Source organism: Lepisma saccharinum, chromosome 3 (genome assembly GCF_977018435.1).
Source record: "Lepisma saccharinum chromosome 3, izLepSacc3.1, whole genome shotgun sequence".
NCBI lineage: Eukaryota > Metazoa > Arthropoda > Insecta > Zygentoma > Lepismatidae > Lepisma > Lepisma saccharinum.
The window spans coordinates 71,820,501-71,838,557 of record NC_139231.1 but is presented as its reverse complement, the minus strand read 5'-3'; the positions used below and the strand labels follow the sequence as shown (position 1 = coordinate 71,838,557).

The 18,057-nt window shown below is 37.6% G+C and overlaps 1 protein-coding gene across 2 annotated transcripts in view; it reads right to left on the bottom strand.

The window, feature by feature from the left end:
* Positions 1–18,057, bottom strand: part of Ndg (Nidogen) — a 98,897-nt gene that overhangs the window by 30,444 nt on the left and 50,396 nt on the right. For both annotated transcript variants that reach the window (XM_083118762.1, XM_083118764.1), the window contains exons 15-17: positions 17,523–17,648; positions 16,309–16,437; positions 28–156 (exon numbers count right to left, since the gene is read on the bottom strand). In XM_083118762.1, coding sequence (XP_082974888.1) covers positions 28–156; positions 16,309–16,437; positions 17,523–17,648 — 384 coding nt within the window. The remainder of the gene's footprint in view (positions 1–27; positions 157–16,308; positions 16,438–17,522; positions 17,649–18,057) is intronic.

Here is an 18,057-nt window from a genome sequence, read left to right as displayed (position 1 = left end):
GGATACACTCACAAATAAACCACTTACTTTCATCTGCTGTACACACATTCCCATCTCCAATATACCCTTCGTCACATCTACACAGATATTTCTGAGCTTGGATGCTGTAAACACACTGGGCATTCTGGGCACAGTCTCGGGGACTGGTACAGTCATCTATTGAGAGAAATTAAATTCTTTAACATGAAACACATATAGCTGTACCTAGGTACATAGTCTATTTTCAGTTCAAAGTTGAGCTAAATAATGACGACATCAAAATATATTACTTGAAATTGCTTTATAGACTGTAAAAGCATAAATGTATGGTATTTTACACAGGAGGCAGATAAAGAAACCAGAATGATAACTGAAAGAAAAGTTAAGAGAAGAAACCATCACAACAATTCAGCCTCACACTATGTCAGTGATTTTCAAAGGGTGTGCTGCGAAAATCCACATATTTTAGTAATGTTATTTATTAACCTTACAATTCAATGAGAAATATGGACTTATTTACTTTTGCACTTTCAATATGTGTACGAATCAGAAACACACCCATAATTCTTGGTCCACAGAAAAAAGTCACTCCCATTTATTATATTTTATTTGCTTTGGTTTATTTTAGTTAATTTTTCTGCCACTTTTGACTAATTGCAAAACTGAGAATGAGTGATAACGAAATTGATGAAGGGACACTCATTAGGAACACCCATGGGATTCAAACCCAGGACACCTGGCTTTGTAGTATGCTGTGCTAACCACTCCACCATGGAGGTCAGATTATTTTTTTTTGGCCAATGAAGAAATCCCTGTTTATACAAGCTGGTTGTAGAAAACGGCAGTAGTGTAAATAGGGCATGTTCTGAGAACACTGAGAAATCTTCTTTTGCCAAAATCCAGAATCGAAGTACTACTGTTTCCCTAAATTTTTGCTTCAAAGTTCAATCAGCCTAATGGTCATCAAACATCTTCTGCCTCTTGTAATGCTAGGTGTTTTGTGTATTTGCAATAATGGTAAAGGGATTGTGGACCCAGTTATATCCATTCACATTGAGGGAAGGAAAGTATTGTTGCATTTTATCCTCCAAAACCGAAAGATGTAATCAAAATTGGGATTATGTCTGTTGATTCATCAAGTTGAAGTGTGAATTTTTTACGATCATGAAATTTTTCTGCTACTCGTTTTCAGAAGACTTGTCTTCTTTGTGGTGAGAAATTGTATCATTGGACAAAGGTACTTACGATATTTCCCATTTCTTTACAAGCAGGTAAAATCAAAGCTTGTGCTGCTGCATGTATCTGTATTTTCCTGGCAATAATTTCTGACACTTTGTATCTTGCTACTTTCTATTTTTCTGCAATTGTTGTTACTTTCTGCATTACCTTGAGTTGCTTTACTTGATAGGAGAGCAAATGATTGAAATAGGCTTTATATTTATCTACTAAATGTTTCGTCTTCAAGTGTCTCTTTAGATTGTTGGGAACCATTGCTCAATTTTTCGCTGCATGCATGAGAATCTTGATATCTGCACACAGCACCAGAAGATGAACTGATCTGGAAAGGTACCGTGGCACTAATACGTGGTCAGGATGAATCACTTGTATTTCCACAATGCTTTGGCTGCTTAATCATCAACATCTAACTACAAACTTATTAAAGTGAAAGCATGCATGCTAAAATTATTGCAACTTAACCAGCTACTATGAGTACAGTCAACTTGCCACTCACTGCTTCTAGTTTAGCGCATAAAGTGATTTTGGATGAGTGCTTATTGGTTTATATATGCTCCACTAGGGTTCGGGCATGATTGAGATCCTTCACAGGCATTCCAGTAGTTTCACCTAACAGTTAAAGCAGACAGGGTTGCAATCTACTAATGGGTATTGCTGGGGAAACTGTTGGATGGGAGCAAGTCACAAGTTTGACTACAATTATATCTATATTTATTAGGGCTGAGCCGATACCAATGCTTGAAAATTGTAATAATTAAAAGTTGTTCAAAATATAGAATAATATTAGTACGAGTAAGTAAATATTCTGTGTAGTATATGCATTCTGAGAATTACATCAGAATATTAAACTACATATTATGTTATCACAATGTTTCTCACACAAAACTGGTGCAAAATTAAAAGAAACTTCTATTTTGCATAATTTCCAGGAAAATTATACTCCATACCTTTTTGTGGAGCCCGTACAAGATCAAAATGCCAGAAAAGTATCAGCAGGTATCGGTATATAAATTCCTCTGTTTAAAGATTGTTCTCTTTCATTATGTTCTCGTAGAGCAAGTTCATGTCGACCACAGAATTTTAAGCAATAGATAATTCTATTTAATATATGCCTATTTTTCCGGACAAATTCATTGTGTCTTGTAATTGACACAATATGTCCTTCATCAATTTGTGTTCGAATATCAACCCTGCCAAACTCACTCAAACATAGCGAATGAAAGCCACCAAAACACTACAGAACATCACGCGAGATCGAACGTGACGCAACAGAATTAGCCCCGAATCAGCACTCAAATCCATTGCACTCTCCCCTCCTCTCTCTGCTATCATGTGACCTTCACTGTAGCATAGGTGGGTGTAGGCCACACCTTCCTTTGCAACGTGCCCCGGAAAAACGATAATTGACATCAATGCTGCTAGGAGCGCTGTCGTATCCATTGCAAACAGACGATGAATTTACGTGGGTAATAATCACCTTTTAAAAGACTGTGTGATAGTTATGCATTAGATAATTACATGAATACGTCCGTTTTTCTTTAGGGGCTAAGCCCCGGAAGCCACGAGGGACGAGACGCCACTGGTAGTTTTATTATTATGAAATGGGAATGTGTTATGTGCTGACAATAATGTTATGCTTTCTTTCTTTTTTTCTTTTTCAAATATGGAATATATAATGATTCAATTACAAATATGTGCTCAGGTTCTCTCTCACTCTCGTTTTAGTAGTTTTATTTAAAAATACTAATCTCTTGGCATCTAACAGTCATAAATACAGATGTATTTATTTGGGCAAGATTGATTGATTGATTTGGTGTTTTAAGTTCACTTTATGCACAGTAAGGCTAATCGGGATTGGACCTACAGTTTAAAGTGGGATCAAAACCACTGTTGCCTCAACCGGGTATTGAACCCGGGACCCCTTGATTGCAAGGTGACAACGCTATCACTGCGCCATGGGAAGGTATTTGGGCAAGAGAACGCGCATTCATATTGTTGTTGGTTTGGTTTATTTTACTTCGCTTTTCTGCCACATTTGGTTATCGCGAAAATGAGGATGAGTGATGATATGATGAAATTGATGAAAGGACCTCATATGAACAATCCAGGCCAGGATCCGAACCCGTGATGAGTGTGCATTCTTGTCCTATGTGTTGCAGTGAATAATGAAATAATTTGGAATGAAAAATGTATCTCAGAACTCAAAAAGTCAAATGAATATCATTGAAGAAACTACAAAAAAGTGTGTTGTGTTTTGTTACCTGTTTTGTTTCTGTGCACAAAGTGTACTTAAATCACCAAATCAACCAACTGTGGGGGAGTGGTTATCACAGCGTGCTCCGACACCAGGAGTTCTGGGTTCGAACCCTGACCTGGGCATGGGTGTTCTTTGTGTTTCTCTCTTCATTAATTTTATCGCATCATCTTCGCAATTAATCAAATGAGACAAAAAAACGACGCTAAGTAACAAAAATGAAATCAAATCATTGATTGATTGCTTGATTTGGTTTATTTTACTTTGCTTTTCCACCATTTTTGGTACGATAAAATTGATGAAGGGACACACACAAAGAATACCCATGGCCAAGCCAAGATTCGAACCCAGGATCTCTGGCTTAGTCGTCAAATTAAATCATCTTATATTTTCGAATAGGGGTGGGAATTACGTGTACTTTTTTTTTAGTACTCATTCATCATTTTGCAATCTTTTTCCTGTTATTGACATTCAGGGGCGCCGACTTGTCAAAATTATTGGGGGGGCTCTGATCACTGAAATAAATGACTCACTCCCTCCCTTTTTTTAAAATAAAAATTACGTCTTCATATAGCAGTTTTTAAGCAGCTATTATATTCCTTATGCAAATGAAATGTAACATGATAAACGTGTGTCTGCTCATTTGTTTTTTAGATAACAATTAACATTTTTATTTAAAAGTAGGCTATGTATTTACATTAAGAGGCCAACATAACAGTTTTATGCTGGCCTCGGTAGCCGAGCATGTTGGGTGGTCGGCTCAACTCGCTTTGATCCGTAGGTCTCAGATTCGAGTCCCGGCGAGGGCATGGGGGTGTTTTAATGTCCGCAACAGACTTGTAAATAAAGAACATGTGATGGGTGCAAAGAACCTTAGTGTTGACGTACCCATAAAATAGCGAATATTTACAATATTTAACAGTTTTATTTAATTATTTACATAAATGCTAACACAAATCGCAAGCAAATAGTTTTACTTTTTTGTTCTTGCTACAATATTTTACTCTTTAAATTTAATTTTGCAATAATAAATAAACACACAGCACGCCATGCTTTAGCAATAATGCCTTTGATCATAGCCGTTCCCGCTTTCGCAATACAGGCTTTTCATAAGCTTTCCTTGCGTACTTTACTGCAAGCCAGTGTTAAATAAACTCGAAGATTTTAGAATTATTTCCCCCTTATTCTTTGGACTAGAGGAAGAGATTTCGAGGATAATTAAATATCGTACATATCAATATTGCCTGAAAGTCGTGTTTACGACCTCGAATTATTCAGAACTCACTAAACAACATACTGGTATAATTGTCATATCACCTCGTTATTTTGAAACTCTTTTTAGTAAAAATGTTAACAATACTCGTAATTATATACTTAGTATATAGTAATAAGTCATGTGTTTTGCTGTCTCCGTTCATAGCCCCCCCCTCCCCCAAATTGATGGTTTAGCGGTCTCAGCCCCCCAAATTTGATGGTCTAGAACATTTCAAATGTGTATTTAAAGTTAAGTTCACGTTGCACAATTCAGAGCAAACTTTACAAGAGAAGCAAAATAATACATTAGATCCTCTTAACCAAAATTATTTGAGGTGCTCTGCCCCCACATCATTAACATTGGGGGGGGGGCTCGAGCCCCCCCAAGCCCCATGGAGTCGGCGCCTATGTTGACATTCTTCTTTTTTTAGGAATACTGGGCCCTAAAGGGGGGAGGGGTGTGACCCACACCATGCCCCCCCCCCCTGTTGACTGCCACTGACTGCTACCCCAAGTGTTGATGTCACCACACGTCACTGTGTGTATGTATGCTTGTTTGGGTGTGTGTTCCAGAAGGGAGAGTGGGGTTGGAGGGGTATACCAATGTGGTCAATGGTGGGATTGTCAGGATGCCTATGGCTTATATGTATTTCATATGATCTGAAAAATGTTTGCCACTGGCAAAGGCAAAATTAGTGTATGTACACTTCTCCAAGAGTTACTTGATCGCCCTGAAAGTTTTCTAAGTCCAGAAATCGTTAATTTGGCAACATAGCTCTTGAGAGCCAGCAGAGAGTAGCCAACTTTAATACAGGTCTCTCTACTAGGCAAGAAACCCTGCGGTGAAAGACTTACATTCTTTTTAATAATATGAAGTCAGAAACTATAATTGCTCAACATATTAATAGAGAACAATAAGGAAAACTCAACTATGTGGAATAATATAAGAGAATACTTGTGATTCAGCATGATAAAATAGGAATCAGAGAAACTGTTGTGAGGTTGGAAACACTGCACTCGCTCGTGGTACATCTGGAGGAAATCGCTGACAAGTTTGAACACAAAAGGACATAATTACGAATAGTTTATGCAAATAAAATATAACAACACCTTGCAAAGTACTGTGCAATGAGCGAAAATTAAAGATTCTCGCAATTTGCAGCGAAAATGTGTTCGTCGCATAGAAAAGTGGTAGCTTGAGCAATCATCAACACGTTTCAAAGCATTTGCTACAAGTTATGTTGTAGAGTATTGGTGAGTCTCGCGCAAGCCGCAGAAGGAGGAAGGTGGATCGGTGCTCTCTCCCGTAGTGTGTAGTTGAGACAACGTGTCTGTATTACATAATCGTCCAGTCGAACAAAACTGAAGTCTTGGAAATGGCCATCAAGCGAGTGAACACATTGAAATTGAACTTTAGAGAAGTGAGGTATAAGCCAACGTTAAATGAACTACATCGCTGGATAAGTACGAAAATGAAACTGAAACCAGAACAGGTTGTAAGTATAGAAGTAGACAATTATAGGAAATGTGTTTTTTTGAAATTATTGTGCAAAGTAACGGGTGAACAGTTATTACGAGAGTCGAAAGGAGTGTATATGTATAATGACGATGACGGCGAACATGAAGTGTGAATCATGTGATAGTGTGGCTGCACGTCGTGCCAAGTGAAATGTCAGATGAAGCAATATATTCTGTACTAACTAACTATGGACAGGTGATCTTCCTTAATGACGAAACGTACTCAAAAGACCACATATACCCAGTGAGAACTGGAAGAAAATTGGTAAAGATGAACTTGTCCCTTGTAATACCTTCATACGTTACGATCAGTGGCGGCTGTTATTGGGTCATGTACAGTGGTCAAGAGCGTACGTGTCCCTACTGTGATGTGGTCGATCATTTGTTTAACCAATGCCCTAGTCACCAGAGGCCAACAGCATGCACAAGTGATAACTCCTATGCAGAGAGAATGCGACCCACCCCATTCAACCCCAACAGCGCTGAAGAAGTGATACACAATGAGCAGACAGTACTTCCAGTTGCAATAACGAAGACGCAAACTGAATCAACTGTAGACGCCAGTTCCGATACAATACAGGACGTCCCTTTAACGCCGACCGAAGAAAACAGCACCCTGCCTAGTGTTAGAAATTCTGACGATCCCATGGAGGTGCCAGTATCTCCCAATGACGAGACTACAAGCATGCCGCTAAGTATCCATACTACGCAGATGACTCCTGTGGAAACCATCGAGAACTCACCATCAGTAGATGCAGTTTCTTCGCAGACGACAAACATGGACCTGACTCTAGAATCCCCATCATTGCCGACCCCATTTTCACCCATACTGGGAAAGAAGAAGAGGAAGAAGCCATGTAGCACAGACCAGAATCACACCCACCCGGTGAAAAAAACGAACGAACAGCATTCACCATCGCCAGTGAAGTATACCCTGACCCCAAGTGTGCCCAACCCTTTGGAAACACCCCGCGAGACATGAAACACCTTCTATGGAACAGAAATGGCGACAGCTTTAGGGGGCATCCACCAACATATTGTCCTTGCTGGGGATTTTAACTGTGTGTTATGATGACAAGATCAATATACAGGGTTTAACTCATCCCTTAGTTTCTCTACTCTGGTCGAGGCCTTTCACCTAAAAGATTTTTTGGAAAACCAAGCACCCACAACTCGAAGGATTCACCTTCATACGTCCAGACTCAGCCAGTCGATTAGACCGTTTCTATGTAAGTTTGAGCTTAGTACCCAATGTGTCATCCATAAAGATTTTCCCCACTTGCTTCACCAACCAGCTCAGTGTGCATCTAGACATGGCAATCGATGCCAAAACTGCAGTTCGAGGATGGGGATACTGGAAACTTAATAGTTGGATTCTTCAAGATGAACAATTTCGAACAGCCTTCAAACAAAAGTGGAAGGAATGGGAAAACATGAGTAGGCGCCAAACTGACATCATTACATGGTGGGACACGTTCCTGAAGCTGTCAATCAAGCATTTTTGTATAGCATACACACATATGATGCACATGGATTTTCATAAGAAATACAGCTTCTATTATCACGTACTCCACGAGTTGACGACACAACTCATACGGGCGACCCAGTCCTGCAGGAACTGAAACACATACAATCGGTCCTACTGAGGATGCACCATGAGCGAACAACAGGTTTCATGGTGAGAAGTTGTCTCCCAACAATTGACCCCCAAGAACAATTCAGTATTGCCCATGTAAGCGCAGAACAGCGAAGTGGGAAAAGGAAACTCATAACGAGACTGCAAAAAGGGGACGAATGGCTCACACAACCCTCGGACATTCGTCCATGCCTATATGAACACTTTGCAGCACAATTTAAGGTATTCCAGGTGGAAGAACTTGTGTCATACCCCGATATCCCCATGCTATCAGGGGAAGATGAAGCCATCTTAAACCAACCGTTCACTAAGGAAGAAGTGGAAGCGGCTATCCAACAAGCTCAAAAAGGAAAAACCCCGGGCATAGACAGACTACCGATTGAATTATTTCAAACATTTTGGCCTACCATGGCAGACTTGCTTATGTGGTGGCTCAATGCCTGTTTTGCGCAGAAGAAGATAGGTCATACAAGCTTGACAGGTGTCACGGTCTTAATCCCAAAAGTGATACATCCCTTAACACCTGAACATTATCACCCCATCACTTTGTTATGTTCCAATTATAAAATATTGGCATGAGTATTAACGTGCCAACTACAACACTATGCAGCTACCCTACTAGGCCCCCTATCAATTTATGCACGGAACTAATGGTAATATAACTACCGTTCCCACTAGCACACGAGACATCGTTACTGTAATGAATGAAGCTCCTGACTCAGATGTAGCTCTAGTGGCCCTGGACTTTAAAGGAGCATTTGACTCATTGTACCATCATTATCTATTTCAGCATTTAACTCACGTTGGATGCGGAGAATCCTTTGTAGAAGCGATAAAGAGCCTATACACCCAGGCTCGGGTACATTTGTGTGTAAATGGAACGTTATCCCCGCCGTTTGTTCTTCAATGCTCTGTTAGGCAAGGTTGCCCCTTTTCACTCCTCGCCTTCTGTACAGCTCTTAGCCCCTTCCTACACCAAATAAATCAATGACTATGAGGAATGCAAGTATATGGCATGACCTACCGAGTTTTTGCATACGCCGACGATGTCACAGTGGTGGTGCGTGATCACCAGGATTATGTTAAACTAATGGAAATATTGGAACAATTAAGAGTAAATACAGGCTTGTGTCTCAACCTGAAAAAATAAAAAATACTACCCTTGGGGACAATGGCATGGAACTGGACAGAATCTGTCCCAATGGCCGTGACGGATGTATTGAAAGTACTCGGGATCTACTTCTCGAGAAACCTGGTCTAGACTTCCAACCACACATTTCAAGCCATAGTGCCCAAAATACAAGCAGTATTATACTTCAACAGACTCTGCCAACTGTCACTAAGCGCTAGAATCAAATATGTCAACACTTATGCACTCTCAAACTATACTACCCGTGCTACCCAAATGGCTGCGAGAATCCGGAGAATGATCACACGCTTTCTCTGGCATGGTCACCTGTTCCATGTAGCTCATAACACACTATGCCTACCAACTTGCCTTGGAGGAATAAACCTGCTGAGTATCGACCGACAAACGCAAGCCTTATTTTTGCACCGCCATATCACCATGATAGTCCAGCATCAAGGTAGCATCACGGCTCGTGTGCTATGCTCCATGCTGGATGAAGTTGAACTATGTGCACCAATTTACCCAGGTGGTATACCCACTAAATTTCACTATTTACGAACAACCATAGTGGAAATTTGTTACATGTTGATGCTCCTTCCAAGTGTGGATCCTTCTGATATAACAGTCAAATCTCTATCAAAAATGATGAAAACCCGGATGAAACATATTCCGCGTATTGTCCCATTATTCCCCAATGTGCACTGGAACATCGTGTGGAAAAACATAGTGGCGACCCACTTCCCCACTCGAGTGCGCTCTATATGGTACTTAACTGCACATGATGCTATCGTCACTAGAGTACGATTGCAGAGATACCTTATGGCAGACAACACCCATTGTACCAAATATGCACAGGACGACACCTTAGTCCATCGACTGACTGCATGTGTGACAGTCGTGGAACATTGGAAACACCTCAAGCAGTTACTTGGAATCATATGCCGCCGCTCCCCCCGAACGACTTCACGTTGAACCATATATTAACTCCAGAGTTTCAGTATTTCCCTCTCACAAGAACACGTGCAGTGCAATTTGTCATAGGACATTATGTCTATTATGTGCTTGGCAACCAACCTCATGTACAACAACTGTCAATAAAATTCTATGCCAGTGAACAATATTATCACAATGATCAGATAACCTGTAAAGCCTTGTATGCAAATTTCCTACATGTGATCCTTTGAAATTCACGTCCAAATGTAAAATATGTGTAAGTAATAGCTTCTTTCAATATATATATATATATATATATATATATATATATATATATATATATATATATATATATATATATACAATGCTTGCATATAAAAAAATGGTAAAGTACTCGCCTCACAAATATCTTTTTCCTAAGAATTAAGGGTTGCGGGTTCAAATCCAAAGGTCTCCAAAAGTTTCTTTCTTTTTCTTTTATTGTAAGTGTGGCATCAGATACATTGAGCATGGAGTTTAATAATTAAGTTTAATAATTTTGTTTCAGAATGTTCACAAAAAATAATTCGGTGTTGAAATCGATGAATGTTTCCAGCAGCTCAATGTATTTGTTTCTTCTGTCTGGCACTAAAATTCATCAATTTCGATTGAAACATAACTAAATTGTTGTCGTATTCCAACAGATAGTATTTGGTCAATCAAGGAATGTGCTGACTATGGCTCGGAATTTGATGAAGAATCATCTTCTTTTCTGAGCCTAAACAACAATGCTAAACCGAATATCAGTCCATTTGCCTTCAGCTAGAACCAGAAAACGTTAATTCTTTGTGTTTGTTGGCCTTCTTTTGGCTTTCACGTCATTTTCAATAGTTTGTTACATTTTCCTTAATTTAAAGGCTTATTTTTCTCCTTCCTTCTTGTTTCGTGAATTTGAAGTGCATTTGCTTGCATAACTTGTAGAATTAAATTTCCTGACATGGTCTTTTAGCGAGTTCGTCATTAAACGAATATATGGTCAATGGAAAAGCACTTATCATTTACAAGTTTGCCAATGCATTAAATAATTAATCGTGATAAATTTATTTTTTCTATACGAATCTTAAGACACGTTGTGTGGACCCTACTTTGAGATTCCCTTCCTAGCTTCTGTTATTGCTTAAATCTGTGCTTTTAAAATAAAATTAGTCACAGTATTAAAGAAGATATAATCTTATGTACGCCAAACACAAATGTATTTCAGTTGCTTTCTGTGTACTGTATCGTGGAAGATATATTCTCAAAGGAGATGAATGATTCATTCCAAAAACAGTTGCATGTAAGCTTGAAGTTAAAATAATAAAAAAACTAAATTAGAACGTAATTGCTTTTATCCTTTTGCTTCAGTAGTTTAGTAGTTTAAACCATCAAACAGCAAATTATTCAACGAATCTCTCTTAATTTATTTAAAAAATGAAGCTTTCACTTTCAGCGCAAAAAGTGTTTTAGACCATTTTTAAATATTATTTTAAGGTTAGTCTACAAGTCATCAAGTTCCCAGCCCTAGCGATGACTAATCTATGCTTCCTATCTGATTTCTGCATCTGTCACGTGGTATCTGATTGTCTGCTTCAATTTAGTTAGCTGTCTGGAATTTGAGGTTTTCAAGTCTAGGAAGAAATTAACGTAATTTCCATGAATCTGAAGAAATATCTCGTGAAACGCATTTCGCCTTCTGAAAAAGTTTCTGCCATGGTTGGGCATTGATCTTATGATCGCTTTCATACAAGTCGAGCACGTTACCGCTACACCACAGATGCCACTAGTCGTAAAAGTAAAGTTCAAACAATGACAATCCCACAGCATAGATCTTTTAATTTAACAAATTCTCGTATCTATATATCTCAGATCACGCAAAATGAAATTGAGTGGTGCTAAACACAGGGGAGCACTTTTCTTTAGAGCTTTATTTGTGAGGTGTATTTCTCTCTCCCACTCGTGATATTGTAAAGCCTTGTGCTTGACCTCCCTTCATTCTCCAACGTTTCTCAGGACTTTGAACTTGTGAACACACAAACGCATTAGTAATTAGTAATTCCCCGCACGTTTCACATAACTAATAGTGATTATGAGATATTGTTGAACAAAAAGACCAAAATAGTTGACTTTCATATTTTAAACTACATGTTGCGTACAGGTGGTTTCTGTGCTATAGTGGTATCGTCTGTGACAGGGATCGTAAGATCGATTCCCAACCTCAACAGGAACTATTTCAGATGGTGAAATGTATAAATCATTCACCTTTGAGAATGGATCTCCCACGGTACAGTAGACGACCAACAACTGAAATGCATTTGTGTTTGGCCTAAATAAAATTATATTTTCTTTAATATTGTGACTAATTTTATTTTAAGAGCACAGATTTAAGCGATAACAGAGGCTAGCAAGGGAATCTCGAAGTAGGGTTCACACAACGTGTCTTAAGTCTGGTGTAAGAAAAATAAATGTATCACGATTAATTACACAGGGTCGCATGGGTTCTGTTGTTTTTATAATTTTGGGTGTTTTACATGTATTTGAACTTCCTGATGCTGAAACTGTAATTAGTTTTCTCACTTCACGCAAGAATTTTTTACAATTCACGATTTATATATGTGGGTTGTGGTATGCACGTTTCAGTGCAATTGAAGTGATTGTGGCTAGATGTCACTGGTACGTTTCAAAATTATTCAACAAGTAATAAAGACGAATAAGCTTTAAATACAGAGAAGTTTTGTTTTATTTAAATTAATTAATATGTTTTTTGCCTAAAGGCTTAAAATAATACTATGTAAAACATTGATATATCATTTAAAATTAATTTTATATGTAACTGTCAAAAGTCCTAATTTTCCATGGTATGTAAGATACATTGATATCCTACAGTAACATTTGGTTGTTCAGTGTGATACATTACTGTGGTGTGGCCATGGCATCTCGTGGTTGTCTGAATAGCCCAGCTGTGTTTTGCTACATCTGCGGTGAATTTGTTCCCCGGGTACACAGACAGGAAATTACAGATTTTGTAAGAAGATCATATTACGCATACTTTAAAATGAAACTAGGAGATCAAGATAAATCGTGGGCCCCACACAAGGTATGTAGATCATGTCTGGAATCTTTACGAAACTGGAGCACAGGAAACCTGCCATCTATGGCATTTGCAATACCCATGGTGTGGAGGGAGCCTCAGGATCACAGCAATGATTGTTACTTCTGTTCCTGTGAAATTGTAGGTCGAAATATTAGAAACAAGAAGAGGATAGTGTATTCCAATATTCCCTCTGCAATGAGACCTGTGTTGCACGGTCCAGACTTGCCTGTATGACCCCCCTCACGGATCTCGTGACTGTATACCATTCACTCAAAGCGAGCTCAATGATTTAGTTAGAGACCTAAATTTATCTAAAGAATCAGCTGAGCTTCTTGATTCCAGACTTAACGAAAAGAACTTGCTGGCTTGTGGAACAACATTTTCCTTGTACAGACACCGAGAAGAAGAGTTTGTGCCTTATTTCTCGAAACAAGATTCTCTCGTGTTTTGTTGTGATGTGTCCGGTTTGCTGACTAAGTTAAATTTTCCTTGTCTTTCAACTGATTGGAGGCTATTCATTGACTCCAATAAAACAAGTTTAAAATTTGTTCTGTTACATAATGGAAATAAGTTCCCCTCAGTTCCTATTGCTCATTCTGTGTCACTAAAAGAAACCTACAGCAATATGCAACTTGTTCTTAATAAAATTAAATATGAGGACCATGGTTGGTTGGTGTGTGGTGATCTTAAAGTTTTGAGCATTTTACTTGGACTACAATGTGGATATACGAAAATGCCATGTTACATCTGTGAGTGGGATAATAGGGCACGAAATTACCACTGGGAAAGAAAAGAATGGCCAATACGGAAAACGTTTAACCCAGGTTCAAAGAACATCATACAACAACATTTAGTCAGTCCTGAGAAAGTTGTACTTCCCCCTCTTCATATCAAATTAGGGCTGGTGATTAAACAATTTGTGAAGGCACTTAACAAGGAAGGACAATGTTTCCAGTTCATATGCAAAAAATTTCCATCCCTGTCGTACGGCAAAGTGAAAGAAGGTGTTTTTGTTGGACCAGACATTAGGAAATTAACGAATGATAAAGACTTCGAGGAAACAATGACTAGCTGAAAGAGATGCTTGGATAGCATTTAAAAGTGTAGTGTTGAACTTCTTGGGGAACCACGAAAGTCCTGATTACAGAGAAGTTGTTGAGAATATGTTACTTAAATTTCAAGAGCTGGGTTGTAACATGAATCTCAGATTACATTTTTTGCATTCACACGTTGATAACTTTTCACAAAATCTCGGTGAATTAAGAGAGGAACAAGGCGAACGGTTCCATGAGGACATGAGGGATATGGAGAAAAGGTATCAAGGACATTGGAGTGTTAGCATCATGGCTGACTACTCTTGGGCATTGTACAGAGAAACGCCACAAGAAAATCACAATAAAGTTAGGAAAGCTTACAGAAGAAAGTGTGCTAAACAGAACTGAAAAATATGTATTGTGTAATGATTTTCTTGTGTGTATATTATATACTGCTATATGTCGTTTTCTATATTATATGGGTCTTTGTGTCTATCTATATTCATTTTAAAATAAACATGTTGATGCGTTTAGTGTGATAAGCTACTTATTCTGATTGAAGAAAAGAAAAATTATAATAAAACAGTATGCAATATTGGACAAAGTCCAAATTTTCAAATTTGAGTTGTAAGAAAACCTTGCGTGATAGAGAAAAATGAACTAACCTAGTTAATGCACATCATCTTTGAAACTCTTTTTAGTAAAAATTTTAACAATACTCATAATTATATACTAAGTATATAGTAATAAGTCATGTGTTTTGCTGTCTCTGGTCATAGCCCCCCCAAAGTTGATGGTTTAGCAGTCTCAGCCCCCCAAAGTTTCTGGTCTAGAACATTTGAAATGTGTATTTAAAGTTAAGTTCATGTTGCACAATTCAGAGTAAACTTTACAAGAGAAGCAAAACAATACATTAGATCCTCTTAAGCAAAATTGGTTTGAGTTGCTATTTTAAGTCCACTTTATGCACAGTAAGGCTAATCGGGACTGGACCTACAGTTTAAAGTGGGATCCGAACCACTTGTGCCCCCACCGGGTATCGAACCCGGGACCCCTGGATTACAAGGCAATGACGCTACCACTGCGCCATGGGGGAGGCCCTCTTAAGCAAAATTATTTGGGGGGCTCTGCCCCCATATCATTAACATTGGGGGGCTCGAGCTCCTCTAAGCCCCATGGAGTCGGCACCTATGCATGTCAGGAAATTTAAATCTACACATTTAGCAAGCAAATGCACTTCAAATTCACGAAACAAGAAGGAAGGAGAAAAATAAGCCTTAAAATTAAGGAAAATGTAAAAAAAAAAAAGGGCACAAACTATTTAAAATGACGTAAAAGCCAAAAGAAGGTCAACAAACGCAAAGAATTAATGTTTTCTGGTTCTAGCTGAAGGCAAATAGAATGATATTCGGTTTAGCATTGTTGTGTAGGCTCAGAAAAGAAGATGATTCTTCATCAAATTCCGAGCCATAGTCAGCACATTCCTTGTTTGACAAAAAAAAAAAAAAATGGAGAGCTTTGGGTTTGACCCTCAATCTTTAATTCTTAGGAAAAAGGTATTTGGGAGGCGAGTACTTTACCAATACTCTGCAACATCACTTGTAGGAAATGCTTTGAAACGTGTTGATGATTGTTCAAGCTACAACTTTTCTATGCGACGAACACATTTTCGCTGCAAATTGCAAGAATCTTTAATTTTCGCTCATTGCACAGTACTTTGCAAGGTGTTGTTATATTTTATTTGCATAAACTATTCGTAATTATGTCCTTTTGTGTTCACACTTGACAGCGATCCCCACCAGGTGTACCACGAACAAGTGCAGTGTTTCCAACCTCACAACAGTTCCTCTGATTCCATTTTTAACATTCCGAATCACAAGTATTCTCTTATATTATTCCACATAGTTGAGTTTTCCGTATTGTTCTCTATTAATATGTTGATCAATTATAGTTTCTGACTTAATATTTAATTGTAAAGAATTGGGAGTACTACTGAAGTTAACATTAGCCTATGAAAGAAACTGTACAGTTGAAATGATTTTATTCCTTGTACTTTCTTGAACCAAAGTTATGAAGGTTTTTTTGTTCAGAGAACTGGTCTTTACCCATTGCAAGTTCCTTGATAGTTTTGGCTTGAGAAAGTCCTTAGGGCAAAGTTGAAATATTTATTTTTAAGTGTGAAGTATTGGTTTATTTTATACTACTACTTGCAAAAGAAATGTTTACCTTGTGGGGCACAGTATGTCCCATCCCCTTGATATCCAGGATTGCAGACACAAACATGTCTTGCACTTACAGAATTATACTGACAGGTGGCATGGAAGTCACAGATGTCGACTTCATTGCAAGACACATCTGAAAAGAATAAAGCAATGTGAGAATTATAATGTGCATTTATTAAAGTGGGAAGAAATGGTTCAAGTTAATCACCATATAGCATTTAATATGTGTATATAATCAGCATTATTCAGTCACAAGTTTTACACTTGAATGCAGTGAAGTTAACAAATTTTATCGCACTAATTGTAAACAATCTTTCAATAACTTATTTTCTTTTATGAAAAATTCAGTAGAAGGAAGAAGTCATCAGTGACATGTATTAGCAAAAATAACATGGGGCTGCTTTTCCTGCCCAGTTTTGTTTTATTACTCAACTGATACACACACTTGAAACCTGAATTTACTTAAAGCGAAAACAAAATTCTGTTCAATTCAAATAAATCAATGATTTTTGTTGTAATTAAATACCATCAGAAAATATACTCAATATCTGTAAGCAAAATAAGAGAAGGAAACATGCTGAACGAAGCCAAGATGTAGATAGTACAGATGTGGAGAAGAGTACAAGTATAAAAATTAATTACATAAAAGAAAAGAAAAATAACATGGGAAGTCATGAACATAATACCCCACGTACTTAATGAAATTGAAATGTCAGTTGCATGAGCTTATATTGTTCTAACTATAAAACGCAGACATGGAACAATTTATTTAGTATAAATAAACACATTTATGAGAGAATATTTTACAGAATGTTAAAAGTAGATAAAAAGATCTATCTACTGGCCCATCAATCTGTGTCGGACATGAATGGACATGCAACTTCATCCAGATTTTTTTTTTTTACCTTTTTAACAATACATATTATTTTGCTTGTAGTTTACGGTTGTTACAAGAATAAATCACAAAAGAAATAATTCTACAATGCAAGCAATGTGTACACACAAGAAGAAAAAGTTCATCATGTAACATCCGTATCTCAAGACAGGTCTGAAAATTTCAACTTCATTATCAAGGTATGTGTATGTATGACTTTTGCTCTATTTTAATCTTCCTGGTATGAAGTAACATTTTTTTTCCATAAATATTATACTTATGTCTAATACTAATGACTAATACATATGTCTCACCTAATTTTGTACATTCATAATATGTCTCACCTAATTCTGTACATTCATAACCATCTCCTTCATATCCAGCATTACACTGACATTTGTACTGTCCATGCGATGATATGAACACACACTGAGCATGAGGGTGGCACGTGTTCACAATGTTGCAAGAAACTGAAAAGAAGGTGATAAAAGTCATTCATTTGCAGCATCTTCAGAAATTAACTATGCTAATATTTGAAAATGCATGTTAATGGTTAAGTGTAAAGTATGTGCAGAAATTCTTTTTCAGGACTGCAATCAAAACAAAAAAAGAAGTTTCTGTACCTGTACCAAACATCTTCAAAAATATGAGAGAAAATTGCCATTCTAAAATTTTGTACATCCATTGGCAAAAGTAATAGTAGGTGAATTGCTTATCACAAGAGGCACATATTTTAGTAAAAAAGCAACATTTCGGAACAAAAACAATGTCAATTTCGGGTTCAAAAGCGGTAAATAAAATAATATTTCGCTGTTATAGCAGTGAAGAAGTGATATATAAAATTACATTTTCATTTTAAAAATGTGAATATAATCCCAA